Source organism: Entamoeba invadens (genome assembly GCF_000330505.1).
Source record: "Entamoeba invadens IP1 unplaced genomic scaffold scaff_1105074724629, whole genome shotgun sequence".
In the NCBI taxonomy this organism is placed as follows: domain Eukaryota; phylum Evosea; order Mastigamoebida; family Endamoebidae; genus Entamoeba; species Entamoeba invadens.
Window position 1 is genome coordinate 955,226 of NW_004440426.1, and position 14,963 is coordinate 970,188.

General features: G+C 34.0%; 9 protein-coding genes across 9 annotated transcripts; 6 read left to right on the top strand and 3 right to left on the bottom strand.

Moving 5' to 3' along the window:
• Positions 1-170: 170 nt before the first annotated feature.
• On the top strand, positions 171-1,532 carry EIN_025260 (hypothetical protein; the record flags this gene model as incomplete). The annotated part of the gene is made up of 2 exons (XM_004257440.1): positions 171-269; positions 339-1,532. The coding sequence occupies 2 exons, from the start codon at positions 171-173 to the stop codon at positions 1,530-1,532; spliced, it is 1,293 nt and encodes a 430-aa protein (XP_004257488.1).
• A 1,481-nt stretch (positions 1,533-3,013) lies between these two features.
• Positions 3,014-3,634, top strand: EIN_025270 (hypothetical protein; the record flags this gene model as incomplete). The annotated part of the gene is made up of 1 exon (XM_004257441.1): positions 3,014-3,634. One exon carries the CDS (start codon positions 3,014-3,016, stop codon positions 3,632-3,634), a length of 621 nt encoding a protein of 206 aa, XP_004257489.1.
• Positions 3,635-4,958: 1,324 nt separating this feature from the next.
• EIN_025280 (zinc transporter, putative) lies at positions 4,959-5,870 on the top strand (the record flags this gene model as incomplete). The annotated part of the gene is made up of 3 exons (XM_004257442.1): positions 4,959-5,171; positions 5,213-5,722; positions 5,793-5,870. The coding sequence occupies 3 exons, from the start codon at positions 4,959-4,961 to the stop codon at positions 5,868-5,870; spliced, it is 801 nt and encodes a 266-aa protein (XP_004257490.1).
• Positions 5,871-6,262: 392 nt separating this feature from the next.
• On the top strand, positions 6,263-6,853 carry EIN_025290 (hypothetical protein; the record flags this gene model as incomplete). The annotated part of the gene is made up of 1 exon (XM_004257443.1): positions 6,263-6,853. The coding sequence occupies one exon, from the start codon at positions 6,263-6,265 to the stop codon at positions 6,851-6,853; it is 591 nt and encodes a 196-aa protein (XP_004257491.1).
• Positions 6,854-7,508: 655 nt separating this feature from the next.
• Positions 7,509-8,915, top strand: EIN_025300 (hypothetical protein; the record flags this gene model as incomplete). The annotated part of the gene is made up of 3 exons (XM_004257444.1): positions 7,509-7,673; positions 7,760-8,062; positions 8,115-8,915. The coding sequence occupies 3 exons, from the start codon at positions 7,509-7,511 to the stop codon at positions 8,913-8,915; spliced, it is 1,269 nt and encodes a 422-aa protein (XP_004257492.1).
• Positions 8,916-9,149: 234 nt separating this feature from the next.
• Positions 9,150-10,751, top strand: EIN_025310 (serine/threonine protein kinase 3/4, putative; the record flags this gene model as incomplete). The annotated part of the gene is made up of 3 exons (XM_004257445.1): positions 9,150-9,705; positions 9,829-10,355; positions 10,419-10,751. The coding sequence occupies 3 exons, from the start codon at positions 9,150-9,152 to the stop codon at positions 10,749-10,751; spliced, it is 1,416 nt and encodes a 471-aa protein (XP_004257493.1).
• A 210-nt stretch (positions 10,752-10,961) lies between these two features.
• On the bottom strand, positions 10,962-11,538 carry EIN_025320 (hypothetical protein; the record flags this gene model as incomplete). Its single annotated transcript, XM_004257446.1, has 2 exons — positions 10,962-11,305; positions 11,421-11,538. 2 exons carry the CDS (start codon positions 11,536-11,538, stop codon positions 10,962-10,964), a joined length of 462 nt encoding a protein of 153 aa, XP_004257494.1.
• Positions 11,539-11,800: 262 nt separating this feature from the next.
• On the bottom strand, positions 11,801-12,388 carry EIN_025330 (hypothetical protein; the record flags this gene model as incomplete). The annotated part of the gene is made up of 1 exon (XM_004257447.1): positions 11,801-12,388. The coding sequence occupies one exon, from the start codon at positions 12,386-12,388 to the stop codon at positions 11,801-11,803; it is 588 nt and encodes a 195-aa protein (XP_004257495.1).
• A 442-nt stretch (positions 12,389-12,830) lies between these two features.
• EIN_025340 (guanine nucleotide exchange factor, putative) lies at positions 12,831-14,426 on the bottom strand (the record flags this gene model as incomplete). The annotated part of the gene is made up of 1 exon (XM_004257448.1): positions 12,831-14,426. One exon carries the CDS (start codon positions 14,424-14,426, stop codon positions 12,831-12,833), a length of 1,596 nt encoding a protein of 531 aa, XP_004257496.1.
• Positions 14,427-14,963: the final 537 nt, after the last annotated feature.

Consider the following 14,963-nt stretch of genomic DNA (forward strand, 5'->3'; position numbering starts at 1 on the left):
GACGCGTTGTCGACAAATGTGGGATCATTTCGAAAGACAACAAAGTGATTGGAGTCTCCCAAAATGGGGTCTTTGACTTTGTCTCGCAACAAATGGATGGGAACGTCTTCTTTGTTTATAATAGCACTGCGTTTGTGAGTAAAGGTGGTGAGGTCCATGTGTGTGATTTGATGCAAAATCGAGTTACAGATGTGTTTAAATGTGCTGATATTTTGAAAGGGAGATATGACGAGAAGATTTTAGTTGTCGAGGTGCTCAATGGCATTTTAGTTTGTTATATTTTAATGGTACAATCATAACTCATTCTATGCTCTCATATTTAATATCTCATTATTTAGGTCTTCTCAAAGAGAGATTTAGTGAAAAAAATTGACTGGAAAACAGAAGGCGGTCTAAAAACGATTAAACCAGTTGCACTGGGGACGACTCATGTGTGTACACCTGCAGTCGAACAAAGTGCTGTCAAAACATCAGAGTTGTCAACTAAAAATCTCGAGATTCCTGTTGTCGGAACAAAACGCACAGTTGAGGAGAAAATTCCAATTGAAAAACGCGTGGTGGTGGACGTTCCCCCAAAGATCGATGAAATCAAAGTCGAACCAAAACTCGACATGGAGTTGAAAAGCGAAATCACATGGATGTGCACTGTTGAAGGTGGCGACTACTTGTTGCTTCAGTCTTTCAAGACGTTCTTCGCCTATAAGCGCGTCAACGGAAAGTACGTCATTCACTTCACTCACCCCCCGAAGAAAATTGACTTCAGTCGGGAGAATGTCAATTACTCGGACATCACCGGACGAATCACCAGAAATGGAAGTTACGCTGTGTTTTCATTGGCGGATCGTTGTGAATTGTACAAATGCAAAGATTGCAAGAAACTCATTGCATTCTCGGCGATGACGGGTACCGTCAAGTCGTCCGTTGTGTCAATGTTCCCGAACGATTTTAATTTGATTTGTGTTGGTACAACAGACGGCGGAGTGTCAGTCTATCGCGCAGATAAGAACTTTTTGAACGTGAAAATACCGTCGAAGGTTGGAGGACCAGTTGCTAGTTTGCTCTTCTCACCAACAACAGCAAAGGACGCGGACAGTCCATTTTTTGTCATAAGCAGAAATGGGAGAATTACGAAGTTACAATACAACAAGAAGAGTGAGCCACAGAACACTATATCGATGATTGGGAATGAAGTCGATTTGAAAGTTGAAAATGTCAAAGATGCGTTTTTGTCAAGTAATGGGAAAATAATCTACATCGTTTATGAAAAGGGTATCAAGGAAGTTCAGTTGGATACCTCAAAGCAAAGGGTGATTGAGGTAAATAACATTGTTGCGGCATGTGTCAACAACAAAGGTGTCGTTGTTGTAGTGAACAGTGAGGGTGTGTTTAAAGTGCAAGAGAAGGATTTGAGTTTAATCCGAGTGAATATGCAAATGGACAAAGCAGACGTCACTTATGTTGTGGCAGACAAGGAAGGAAACTTTGTATTTTCCACGAAGACGGGCAAAGTGTTCACAACAACTATTAATTGATTGGCTTGGATGCTTTGTTATATTACTCTCAAACAACTTTGCTGCAAAGTTTGCAGTGTGATTTGCCGAGAAAAAGAGGGGTTGTTAAGATAATAAAGAAATGTTTGGGAAACAAGAAATGAATTTTTTTCTTTTCTTTTCTTTTTTCTTAGATGATTGGATTAATTAAAAAAATGTACTAAAGTATATAATAAAATATAATTATACAATAATAAATTTGTATAATTAAAAAAAATAACAATATTTTTTACTAAAAATTAATTAAATATATTAATATAATATATTATAATTAATAATTTAATTAAAAAGTAATTAAACAACATTTCGAAAAAACAGTTAAACAAATATAATTAGTTTTTTTATAAAATTTAATACACAAATTATTGAAATTCATTTAAAATACGAAATGTTTTACACATTACAAATCGTTCCGATATTTTCAATCTTGAATAAACAATTTTGTTTCATTTTAAAATACTTTAATTTATAATTATTTTGAATAATTTAAATACTTTCTTTATAATAATATATTTGTGAAAAGAAACAAAAAAATGAGACAATGTGCAAAGCAAAATAGGCAAATTGGTAAAATAGTTGATAAGAACAAGATGTAATAATTGTTGAAAAGAAAAATATCGTGGATTTTAAAATATAATGAAAACTCTGTGTAATATTGTTACTTGTTTTTTAAAGCCAATCACCCAATTAATTCCGTTAATTTTATCCAATGAATACAAAACCACTTTTTTCTTTATAAAGAGTTTGGTCGATTTTTCTATTAAATAAAAAGAACCATTAAAGAATAATTTAGTCTTATAACAGTTTAATTCAAGAAAATTCCATAATAATTGTCCAGAAATGATTGAGTAGTTTTTGAGGCCTTTAAAATAATAAATTTAACAGCACAACGTGTTGACCAATTAAATCAAAAAAAAAGTGAATAATATATACGATACTATAATAGTTTATTTTATTATTTAAATAGTATTAAATCAGTTCTTTTCATTGGAGCATTTTTTTTATTTTGGAATCCACCAACCAATTTTCTAATTAACACTTTGAAAATATAAATAATTTAATCTTTGTTTGCCCATCATATTAATGTAATTAATATATTATAATTAAATTAACCATATTTTATAATAATAATAAAACATAGAGGCAAATGTAAACATCATTTTTCAATTAATCAAAGAAATATAAAAGTGAACAGCAAAATGTGGAGTGATGTAATGTACCCTATTAAAAACAGTCTTGTTTTTTTTAACAAAAAAAAAAAAAGTTGAAATGCCGTGTAACAATTGTTTTTTATAAAAAAGCAACCGGTGATGCTAAATTTGTCAAGGAAAACAGAAAAGTCCACCCGAAAAATATCACATGACAAAAATGTTACGACCAAAACAAAACGCCAGTTCTTTCTCTTTTGTTTCTTTACAATTCTACTTCTTGTTATAAAAACTGTAAACCTTCATATTCAGTCGATGGGTAATGTCATTGCAAAGAAACACAGATTGGAGTCACACTTCCATTCGAAGGGGCATTTAAAGCATTTTAACAAACAGTCTCCTTCAGATGTCATTTCAGAGAATGAATGCTTAGACTGTAATCTTAATAGACTTCAAGTTGATATACAAAATTGGACTGGACTTACAAAGTCATCCATATTATATGACTCAAGACTCGACGGGCTCAATGGAAGAGTATTAAATTCAAAGGTCAGCTGCCATCAAAATGTCCTCTTTGTGTTCTCCACCAGACATGGAGTCTTTGGATGTTATCATGAAAGTGCTATCTCGCCATCTACTTCACAACCCAAGAAATCTTCGTCACAAAATTTCTTCCTCTTCTCGATGAACAAAAATTGCTCTTACAAGCTCAAAAAAGTCGGCCAGTCGGCCTCATTATCAATTTACCCCAAAAACTCGGATAATTTGATCATGACCGTGTTCAGTGCTTTTTGGATGAATTCAGAAGGCATCGTCCAGATCCACCCGTCTCTCAGAAAGGAGTTTGAGCTTCCTAATATCACAAATCCACTCTTCGGAGGAGCAGTCTCAAAGAAAACAAAGGTCGACTTTATGGTTGCTCTTCAACTTGAGTAAAGCAAAGTGTATTTACCGGAATAGAATTCTGTCGAGGTGTTTATATTAATTTATATTTAGCTTTTTTACTATTATGTTTATAGGTTGTTCTCTAGTTATTTATTGTTTGTATTTCCGATATAACAATTTATAATTTTTCGAAATGGATATATCAAAAGTGAAAAGATTGTCCCAAACATGATATTTTCAACTATAGTTTGTTTTGTAGTAATCAAATTATATATTATATAGTTTCAATATATATATTTTATTTTAAATGGAAACCCCGAATTGCAATGTAATTCTAATAATTTTAAATTAAAAATAAAATTATTATTTTTTAAATTATTAACTTTTCGTATTGAGTTTTTGAAAAGTCTTGTTAATTCAATAAAAGTTACATTATTTAAGAGAAAATCTATAAATAGAATTGAAAAGATGTTGTTCTTTATAATTATCATCACATAACAGTTAAGTTATTGAAAATTGTTCTTAAGCTTCTACTTTTGTATACCATTTTCATGTATGTTAAATGGCAATTGATAATTAATAGCAAACTCTTTCAAGTTGTCTTGAAATAATATAACAAATTTTGACTTGAGCAAGTGCAGTTTTTTGTATTTGCTTTTTTGATGAATTTTGTTTCACATCACCAGAGTCTTCGAAACATTGTAAAACTTGTATTAAAATTGTTGACAAACTTTTCACAACTTGTTATAGTTCTGAGAGTCAACCAACATTGTTATTTTACAACATCTTCAATTGTAAAATACAACAAATAAAGTTTTCTTTACAACATTCAAAATATTATATTTTAAACATTGAAATAAAACCAGTTTGACGATTGTATTATTATAATAAAAATAATATAATACAATATTTACACCAATAAAATCTTTGATAAATTATAACGTATGTTTTTTATTTATAATTTTTTTATTTTTAAATAAACAATTAATTACTAAAATATAATTATATATTTAATATTAAAATTAATAATTTATTATAATATTGATTGTAGTATACAAATGTTGTTAATTATATACTATATATATTAATAAATAAATACTACTATAAATCATTATATTTTATATAATTAACACTTACTGGGAAAAAAAAAATTTTATATCGATTAAAAAAAAATTTAATTTTAAGACGATTAATTTTTAGTAGGTAAAATAATAATTAAATTTAATTAAAAACGTAATAATATAATGATGGTTCTATCGCACTGTGACAAATAAATCCAGTTCAATAAATATTTTTTCAATACAACTTTTTACTATACTCTTCACCACATTTTTCTATTTTAAACAAATAAAAAAAAGACCACTCAAAAAGGTCAATGTCTTCTTTTTTGACTGCTATGTTATGTACGACATGTTCTGGTCTAGCGACCGCGATAGGAGGGATTATTGTAGCTTTCTTTGGGGAACCGGATTATAAGAAATTGGGGAAGATGTTATCCTTTTCAGCTGGTGTGATGATATACGTTTCTTTTGTTGATGTCTTGTATGGAGGTATTGCAACGAGTGGGTTCATTACTTCCAATTTATCCGTTTGTGGTTTCATTCAATAGTAGACTTCAATCACATCCAGTTCTTCATCGGAATGGCGATCTTCTTGGCTGCGATATCATACATCCCCGAACCAGACATGTCGAAGTTCTTTCCGAAGCCCAAAACAGACGACGCGGCCGAAGCAAAAGCGTTGAAAGAGAAAGAAAGTATTCTCCTCTTAGGTATAAAAACAGCGTTTTCTATTTGCCTTCACAATTTCCCGGAAGGAATAGCTGTCTATATGGCATGTTTGGATGGCATAGAAACGGGCATCCCTTTAATGTTGGTCATAGCCGGGCATAATATCCCAGAAGGTCTTGCTGTCGCCGCACCAGTCTACTCTTCCACTGGAAGTCGATGGGAAGCATTCAAGTGGGCCTTAATCAGTGGTATTTGTGAACCATTTGGGGCGCTCTGTGTAGGGACTCTTTTCTATCCCGTACTGACAAAGGGTGTCATTCAAATCACTTTGTGTGGTGTGAGTGGGATAATGGTATATATGTCTATCTTGGAATTAATACCAAGCTCGCTCAAGTACATCTCTGCTGAGGTTTGTCTTTGAATAACTATAAAAAACTATAATTGTATTATAATATATAAATAATATATTAAACAAGTAGTTAACCGCGTTGTACTTTGCATTTGGGATGGGGGTGATGGCGTCTGGGCTATATTTTATGGAGTTGTACAAGTTATAATTATTCAATGGTATAATACAAGATTGAATAGGTAATAGTTTTGTTGGTATAAATTGATAGTACTTTGTAGTATTAAATAATAATATAAATAATAATATAAATAATAATATAAATAATAATATAAATAATAATATTAATAATATTATAAATATAATAAGAAGAAAGGAATCACAAAAAACACACTGAAAAACTTTGAAGTGATGACATTCAATTTTTCAAATTTTTTTATTCGAATCAAAAATTATTTGAAAAAGAAGAAGAAATATATTTTATTCAATTGTATAGGGTTGGTGGTCTGTGTCATACTATCAACACTCTTTGGGTGCTGTTTCCTCTCCATCACAAATAAAACGGAACAGAAGTACCTCGATTATTTTGAAAGTTCAGTTGACATGAGAAACAATGCTCTTCTTACTTCAGTAGAAGTCACTGCCCCTCTTAATATCCAAACTTGTTTCCTTCAAGAAACACCAAAAACAAAAATCGTTCAAACGAAAGACTTCATCATTTCTAAGTTATTTCCAAAACCCACGCGTGCTATTTTTTTCTCACAAATGTTATTACCGGAATCGGTTCTAACATTCCAATACACTGCTTTTAAACAAGTCACACCACAAAACATTTCAATGTATTTGTTACAAGGAGAAAAGGAATTTCAAAGGTTCCAACTTGGGTTGATAGTCTCACCTATTTACTACATAGAGAACTCCCCAATGAATCACAGCACTTTTGAGTTAACCAACTTCGACTTTCGAGATCTCTACTACTTCGCCTTTGAGACGTTCAGCGAGAACACAACGGTGTCAATGTCACTGAACATCGGATTCTCACAGTTTTATGTTGAAGACAGTACTAAAGAAGAGTGCGCATATGGTAACACACGGCACGACTTTGTCGCTGGTGAGGTGATGGTGACTACTAACACTCAAGACATCTATTCTTTAGTTAGACTCGATTTCTCTGGGAAGTTTGTTTCTATCTAGTAAAAATATTGAAAATATTTTATAGTAAATTAATAGTAAATTAATAATAAATTAATAATAAATTAATAATAATTTAATTGTAATTTTAAAATAATTTTAATAGTAAATTTATAATAAATTTAATAGTACTTGGATTGATTTTTAGAAATGTCTACAAAGAAACGGTTGTCCCTCTAAGCTTTGTCTTATTTGTGTTTTTACTGGTGACTTTCTCGGTGATATCGAACAGAAAGAGGAGAGACGATGAAATACAATTCCTTAAACACAACCAGACACTCCAAAACTCGAAACGGATCGAGTTTAAAAACAACGAGGACCTGTTGTAACACGTCAATTGTAATAAGTTTTTTGAGACAAATTTTTATGGACATTTAGAGCTTTTTGACTAAGATATTTTTCGACTTTATTCAAGTTATTGGAGTTTGAAATTGTTGTGTGGTTTTTTTCTGGCGCTTTTGTCATGATTCACCACTACAAAATTAATAAACTATATTTTATAGTATTTTGTATCATGGAATATAATACAATATTAAGTTACTAATACTTATGGTCCAAAAGTTCCATACTAAAACCAGAAAAATAATTGAATTACAAAGAATAGTAAATAGAATTAGAACGAATCTATTTCAAAAGTATATAAGAAGGTGAAGACTTTATGAGCATGAAGCGTGGAAACATTCAAACGAAGGAACTTGGAATAGAAATAGCAATGCAAAGAAGCACCCCGACACCAAAAACGAGGCGCCCAAATTCCCCATACCCGCGTAGAAGTGCGTCATCGGAAAGTGGTGAGAAAGAGTTCAAAGACATTTATGAATCCGTTTGTCTGTATTCATACTCTTGAATGGTAGAGAATAGTATAATATAGTATCAAATAGTATTAAATAGTAAAAGTATAACAAAAAGGCATTAGAACTGCACAAAGGCTTTCCTGAAGGCCTTTTTACTTATTTGACACGAAACACGTTGGATGACAAAACTAAAGGAGAGAATTGCACTGCGATATTAGCGTATTACGACCAAGAGTATAAAGCGGGCCAATTTATAGTTTATTGTATTAAACGAGAACTATTTTTACGACTAGATACGAGTGAAAAGAATCCATACCCATTCATTCTATCTTCCCTTTTAAATTCGATGTTGGGCCCTATTGTTGAAGACATCATTAAACTCACGACGAAGTATACAAAAACACTGAAAGGGACTGATGTTTGTTGTTGGAGTTATTTGCAGGGATAGTAGAGTAAACAGTAACGAATAGCTCAGTTTGAAAGACAGAGACCCGAAATCCTCTGCATGCGAAAAGAAGTCGAAACAAATTAAAGAATACCTCCAAGCGTTTTTTGAGATCATTACTGACTTGAATAGATTTCCGGTGTGCGTCAGATACTATTACGCGACTTTAAGCAAAGAATTGAAAACGATGCAACCGATAAACTGGATGAAGGGTATGGTCCAAGCTGCTTTGTACGCCCCTTTTGATTTGATCTTCAAAACTTTGATGAAAGTGATGACACAAAATTATGAGCTGAACATTCTTTTGGTGTTTTCTGACGCTTTTAGAGCACTCAGTAACTCCGTGATGGGCGTGGAAATCAGAGACGAGTTTTGGAAACACTTTTTGAATGAATATAGCAGTGACCTCATCACCTTATTGAAAGACAAAATAGGGCAGTATGACCTCTTTCTATGTGAAGAAGAGGAAGTCAGTTTCAATCTATCAAACTACAACGGAGTGCGACTAAACACGCTCTTGGAGAAAGAGTGGAAAAACATGAAGGAATACATTCCAGAAAGCGCTTACAACTACTTCGTCATCAACACCGACAAAACTCCTGAAAATTATTTAATAGGAAAAATCGTTCAATTGATGACAGACATCCACTCCATCAACGTCAAATCACAAATCGAAAAACAGAGTTTCTTGCTCATCATGGCTGAGATGAAAGTAAAAATAAAAGATTTGAATGAAGAAAAACGGTACTTGCGACATCAAGTTAGAGACAGACTTGGCATCGACTTCGAAGATGACGAAACTGAAGAAGAAAAGACAGTCTCGTAGACTTTCAATTCTGAAGACTATACAAATTGAATTGTTGTTTTGTTTCATTTTGAATGATCAATTCAAGTTCTATCAAAATAAGACTCTTCAGTCGCATCTACCCCGTCATAGTATGACGGGGTATTTTAGACTTTACATATAGTAGTAAAATAAACTATTTATTAAACTATTTATTAAACTATTTGAGAATTCCAAGAAAAAGAGTCAAAAGAACTTGAAAAAGAAGTCTAAGGCATGTCGCAACAGTACCGCGATATCAGAGGCATATTGTATGAAGGGTTAGTGTTAAAGCCTATACGCCTCTGGGGGATTTGGACTGAGAGGTGGATGGTATTGACACGAGACAAATTGTATTACTTTGACTCGTCGAGACAACGAGTTGGTGGAGTCATTCTTCTCGAGTTTTCATCTGTCCGACTTCGTGATATTCCGGAACATCCGTTTGCGTTTGAGATGTATAGTCCGACGACTGATAAAACGTTTCTATTTGAGGCGCTCAGTTCGGACGAACGGATTCGGTGGGTGGACGAGATATCTTCGGTGGTCACAATTAGTGAGCCGACCGAGTACCAACACTTAACACATGTCACATTTGAAGAAGGTGGCTTTGTTGGGATACCTGAGGAGTGGGAAAACATGTTCATCTCGTGTGGGGTCTCGCGAGAGGAAATTAAATCAAACAAAGAAGACGCGTTGAAAGTCCTTGAATTTGCACAAGTGTTTCACGAAGACGAGTCTGAAGAGAATAAAGAGGTTCCTATGCCTGATAAAGAAGTTCCTGTGGCTTTACGTTTGTTACGTATTACTGTCTGATACTAGATAGTGTAGAATATAATACTATACCACTCTAGTAAAATGATATAATACAATAATAGTAAAATAATAACAAAATACTAGTAATACTGAACTGTAGAAGAACTTATCACTGGAGGAGACCCCACAGTGTTGTATACCAATTACGTTGAGATAGGAGAAGGGATGAGTGGAGTAGTTTATCATTGTTATGACTCGATGAACAAGAAGGAAGTTGCGATGAAAAAGATACCGATGAAAGAGAGTGTGAATGTAGAAGAGATCAAAATCATGGGGACGATCCACCACAAAAATATAGTGGAGTACATTGGGTGCTTTGAAAAAGACGAGTTTCTGTATATTGGAATGGAATACATGGACAGAAATAACTTGACGGGCATGTTTGACTTCTTTCCAGAGATCAAGTTGAGTGAGCGACATATAGCGTATGTAGTGAGGGAGACGAATAATGGTATTCGGTATTTGCATTCAATGCATCGGATCCACAGAGATATCAAATCTGACAATGTGTTACTCAATCATCGCGGAGAAGTCAAATTGGCGGACTTTGGGATTTCAGTGCAACTCACAAGAAGTAAAGCAAAGAGAAATACTGTTGTTGGAACACCTTATTGGATGGCTCCAGAAGTTTGTTAGATTACTCGATACATTGAGATCTATAGATACGTCAAAGGCAGTGATAACAATAAGGTCATTAAAGGAAAAGACTATGGAACGAATGTGGATGTCTGGTCTCTTGGAATTATGTGTCGTGAAATGATCGAGGGAGTCCCCCCTTATATAGATGACCCCCCACTCCGTGCACTTTTCAAAATCTCAACGAAGGGAATACCTCCAGTCACTTATGGTGACTACACAGAACCGTTTTTGGGCTTTGTGGAGAAGTGCTTGACCTTCGACCCAAACACAAGACCATCTGCTGAGGAATTGTCAAAGGACGTGTTTTTGAATGACCCCTGCACACGAGACGAATTCGCTAATTTCATTGAAATTGTTAGAAAACAGAGTGAGAGCCAGAGTTGATGAAACTCGATGTCATCTTTTACACACAACAGACTCAAATCAAATCATTTTTTCATTGTAATTTTTGGAGTCGTTTGTAAGGCACATGAAGAAGAATTGGGGATTGTAATGACTTACTATAATATATTATAATTATATTAATAATTATAATTATATACTTTTTACTAGATTAGTATAATATTGTTATAATATCAAATAACTCCAAAGAAATCAAATCAAGCACTTATTGACAACAGCAAGAAGACTCGGCTTTTCTAGGGCCGCCGCGACACGCTCTTTGTCGTTGAGTTGTTTGTTCACGTCTTCCTCCGTTTGGTGGGTCCCTTCTGTCAAGTAGATGTCGACTTTAATTCGATACGGAAGAACACGAATGAGTTTCGTTCGAATCGCAAGACCAATCAAAGTGGCCATAGTACAATTGTCGACTGTTGGTGTAAATTTAACAACTATGTGATTCCCAACATCGTCGACTGTAATCAAATCTGGGCTAATCACTTTCAATTGTTCTAGAGTCACTGACGGGTGTTCCGGGTCTTTGATTCGTCTGATGTGTTCTGTCTGTCAGTGCGTTTGTTGTAAGTTTGTATAAATTAGTAATTATAATAATTTATTATTAATTAATATTGATTATTAAGTTAATTATTTATAATAAAAGTATTAATAGCAAACCATATATCTCCAATGAGTCCATTGGCTCGCGAACAGACAAGTCTTCTACGCTCTCTTGAATTGTTCGGTGAATGTTTAATTCTTGGTATACATGTGGTGTTGGATTTGCGACTTCCATCTCGTTTTATAAGTTCATTTTAGTATAAAATATGATAAGAAAAAGAATTGTTTAGTATACTAAAATTTATAGTATATTAAACTAATAACATTTAATATATAATGACCAGAATAATTACAATATTTTTTGACTTCAATCACATCTTTTATAATGGACGTTTTTATAGTGGTATTATTTTGTAAAGATGTATATGTTTCCAAAGTATTTGATTACCGACAAAAGAACACCACAAGATCAATTCAATTGACTGAAAGAACCAATTTCAGAGGAGGAAGAAAAGGAAGAGGGCAACAAAAGCGACTAAAGAGCCACTGACTTCATTGAGTTCTTCTGAAAATTGTGAGCTGTAAATTGAGTCTTCCACTGCGACTGGATTCTTAATGAATTTGACATCATTGAAATAGAAGGTGTATTTCTGCGAGAATTGTTGGTAGATTTGAATTGACAAGTACTTGACTACACTTTGACACTGTGTTGGGAACTCTTTAGAATTCATTTTTAGACAAGTAGTCTGGTTGTTGTATATCTTAGTAATCAGTCCAGAGTCGACATTATCATCTCCTCGATAATTAGTGGGCAACATCCTTATTTTCATCATCACATAATCATACGGCGCACTCGTTTGCATGTCAAGACAGAACAAGTCCAAGTCAATGGTATTAGCATTTCCATTGAACTTAAGAGTGTCGTATTGTTGCAGATCAGCACCAAACCACTTCTTATTATCAGAGAGGGTGTACTCGTATATATTAAGCATAGCAGAGTCATTCAATTCCCAGTTATATTTCCCATCAGAGTAAACTATTTCTTGACTCTTCGAAACTGCATAGAGCAACGCTATAAAGAACATTAGATGTTCAACTTGCTTTCTATGTTCTTTGGAATTCTTTTTATATCACTCGATGACTAAATAACTTTGATTCAAACAGAAAGTTATTGTCCGCCATTCACTTTCTAAGACTCTAGTGATTCAAACCCAAAAATACATTCTACCAGAAATATGGTTCTTTTATTAATAGGATACTTGTTTGTATTTAAATTATAAAGTAACTATTTGTTTATTATACATTTTTTATCAGCACAAAAATTGTTGGATCAAATAAAATATTTGCAAAAAATTGCATTTTTACTCCGATAAAAAAACTGATGAAATAGTTTATGGAATTGTTATAGACTTTTTGTGATTGGAAGAGAATAGTTTATTATTAATTTAGAATAGTTCTATTATATTTCTTATATACTAATAATATCAATACTATATGTTATAGATTTCCTTACGATATAAAACAGAATTATTTAGACTGCTTGATTTCTTTGATGTTTCTCAAAAAGACTTTGCTCTTTCTCTGTATTAAGTCTCTTTCCATCGCTTTTTGTTTCTCGGAGTAGTCTGAAGCGGTTTCCACGAATTCGTTGCAGACCTTTTCGCTCTCAAATTTGATGATCTTTTGATCTTTTCCTCCGACGAGGATTTGGACTTCAGTGACTTCTTTTCCCTTTTCAAGTTCCGTGTCGCACAACTTGAAATGTTTGAAGTAATAGAAAGCTTCGTAGTTTGTCTGTTTTGTCAATCCGACGTATGAAAACAATTTGAGACCGGAGTTGACTAAACTTGCGCCAAAGTCTGCCGTCAAAAACAAGATGATGTCATTGAATAAGATGACCGTCACATTTGTCTCGACGACTTCTGGGAAGTCGACTTCTCTCTCTTTCAATTCCGCATTCATGTCACAGTAATCATCGCTTTGTTCCCCACTTTGCTCGTTACTGTCCGCCATCATCATCTTCCTCTTCGTAATGACCGTCTCGAAAAGTACTGCATTGTTCCGACTTAAAAAGACTCGATCAGGCCCACATATCGCAAAGCCCTCTGGAACGCCTTTAGTGATCTTTGCCAAGTTTAATATAGTCTCTGTGCTCTCTTGCACTCGAGACATCTCATTGACATATGTGGCTACTTTAATAACTTCGTCTCTTGCATTTCTGAGTGTGAAGTAGTCGTGGTGGTCTAATCGGTAGTGTTTCAATAGATCGACAAGCATTAACTTGTACCTTGGCAGTCTTTGCACTGGTGTTATAAGAAGTGACGTCAATGTATATTTCCTCAACGCCAGTGGTGCGTGACTCATTTGGTCTGCGATGAATTTGGCGAACGGGTGTGGAGCCTTTAAAGTGACGCAGACGCAGTCCGTGACTGCGTTATAGACTCTACAATAGTCCGAGTACATTTTGAGGAACGGCGTGAACTTAAGGAAGACGGACCCGACCATAGTGTTCTGGTTAAAGTCTTGGCAGTTCTCTATTAAGTTATCGAGAAGCATGTGATTAGTCTTCTGGATGTTCTGAAGTCCAAAGAAGATGAGTCTCATTTGGTCTTCTGTGATGATTTGATTTGTCGCGTTGGCGACTTTAAGTGGGCCCATAATTAAGTCGACAACAACGTCTAATTGTTGGACATACGTTTGCTCCGTTGTTATGATCTCACTCACAACATGCGAACAGTAAATGTAATCCTTCTGTAACTTTTGATTCAAATGACTTCGAATCGCTTTTTGTAACGTGCAGACCGCACTGGTCCGCTGACACTCGTCTCGGTACTTCAACAGAAATCGCCAGTCTTGTAAATCGGCTCCCAATTTCACATTATACTTCGAAGTGATCGTTAATAACTGTTTGCCCGTTAAATGGGTCCCTCGCACCCGTTTCCCCAAGTCTCGCATGTCAACTTTGATCAACTGCTTCTCAAGCATTTTCTCACTCCACATCGTCGCGTCCATCCAATAGGAATATTTCTTCGGTTTATATGGTGACAAGTTCATGTGGAACGGGATATACGATTCTACTAGACTCTTCCCCGGTTGATGACTAATCACTTGGTCTTCATCCATCTCCTTTTGTACTCATTTCAAGTTTCTAGCTTTTTTTCTCATTTTCGCTTTGATTGGTTTGTCGAAGTATCGTATTAGTATAACTACTAGTAATGTATAGTTTGAATTCAATACAAATGTTTTCTAACTTATATTATAAATTACTAGTATTGTACTATATTATTGAGTATTGATTCAAGCTTGTGCTCTATAGAATAATAAATACTATATATACTAGTATATTTCATTAGAATATTGTTTTCTTTCGTTGGAGCAAAATAGTAAAATGTATAATAAAATAAACTATACAAACAACTAAAATGACTTAAATTCGTTGAACTTCTTTCTTTGAGTAAAGAATGAGTAAAGAACAAAAACAACGACTGGCATGAGCACCACAAGGGCGATGCCAATAGTGAAGAACACGACAATACGAGCGACTCTATTTGTGGTATTAATATTGTTATTGTCGACGACGACCAGTGGGACGGTTTTGACTGTTTTTGAGTCTTGACTTTTGAACGGAGTTGGGACGGAGAAGTTCAAACCAAAAGTGCT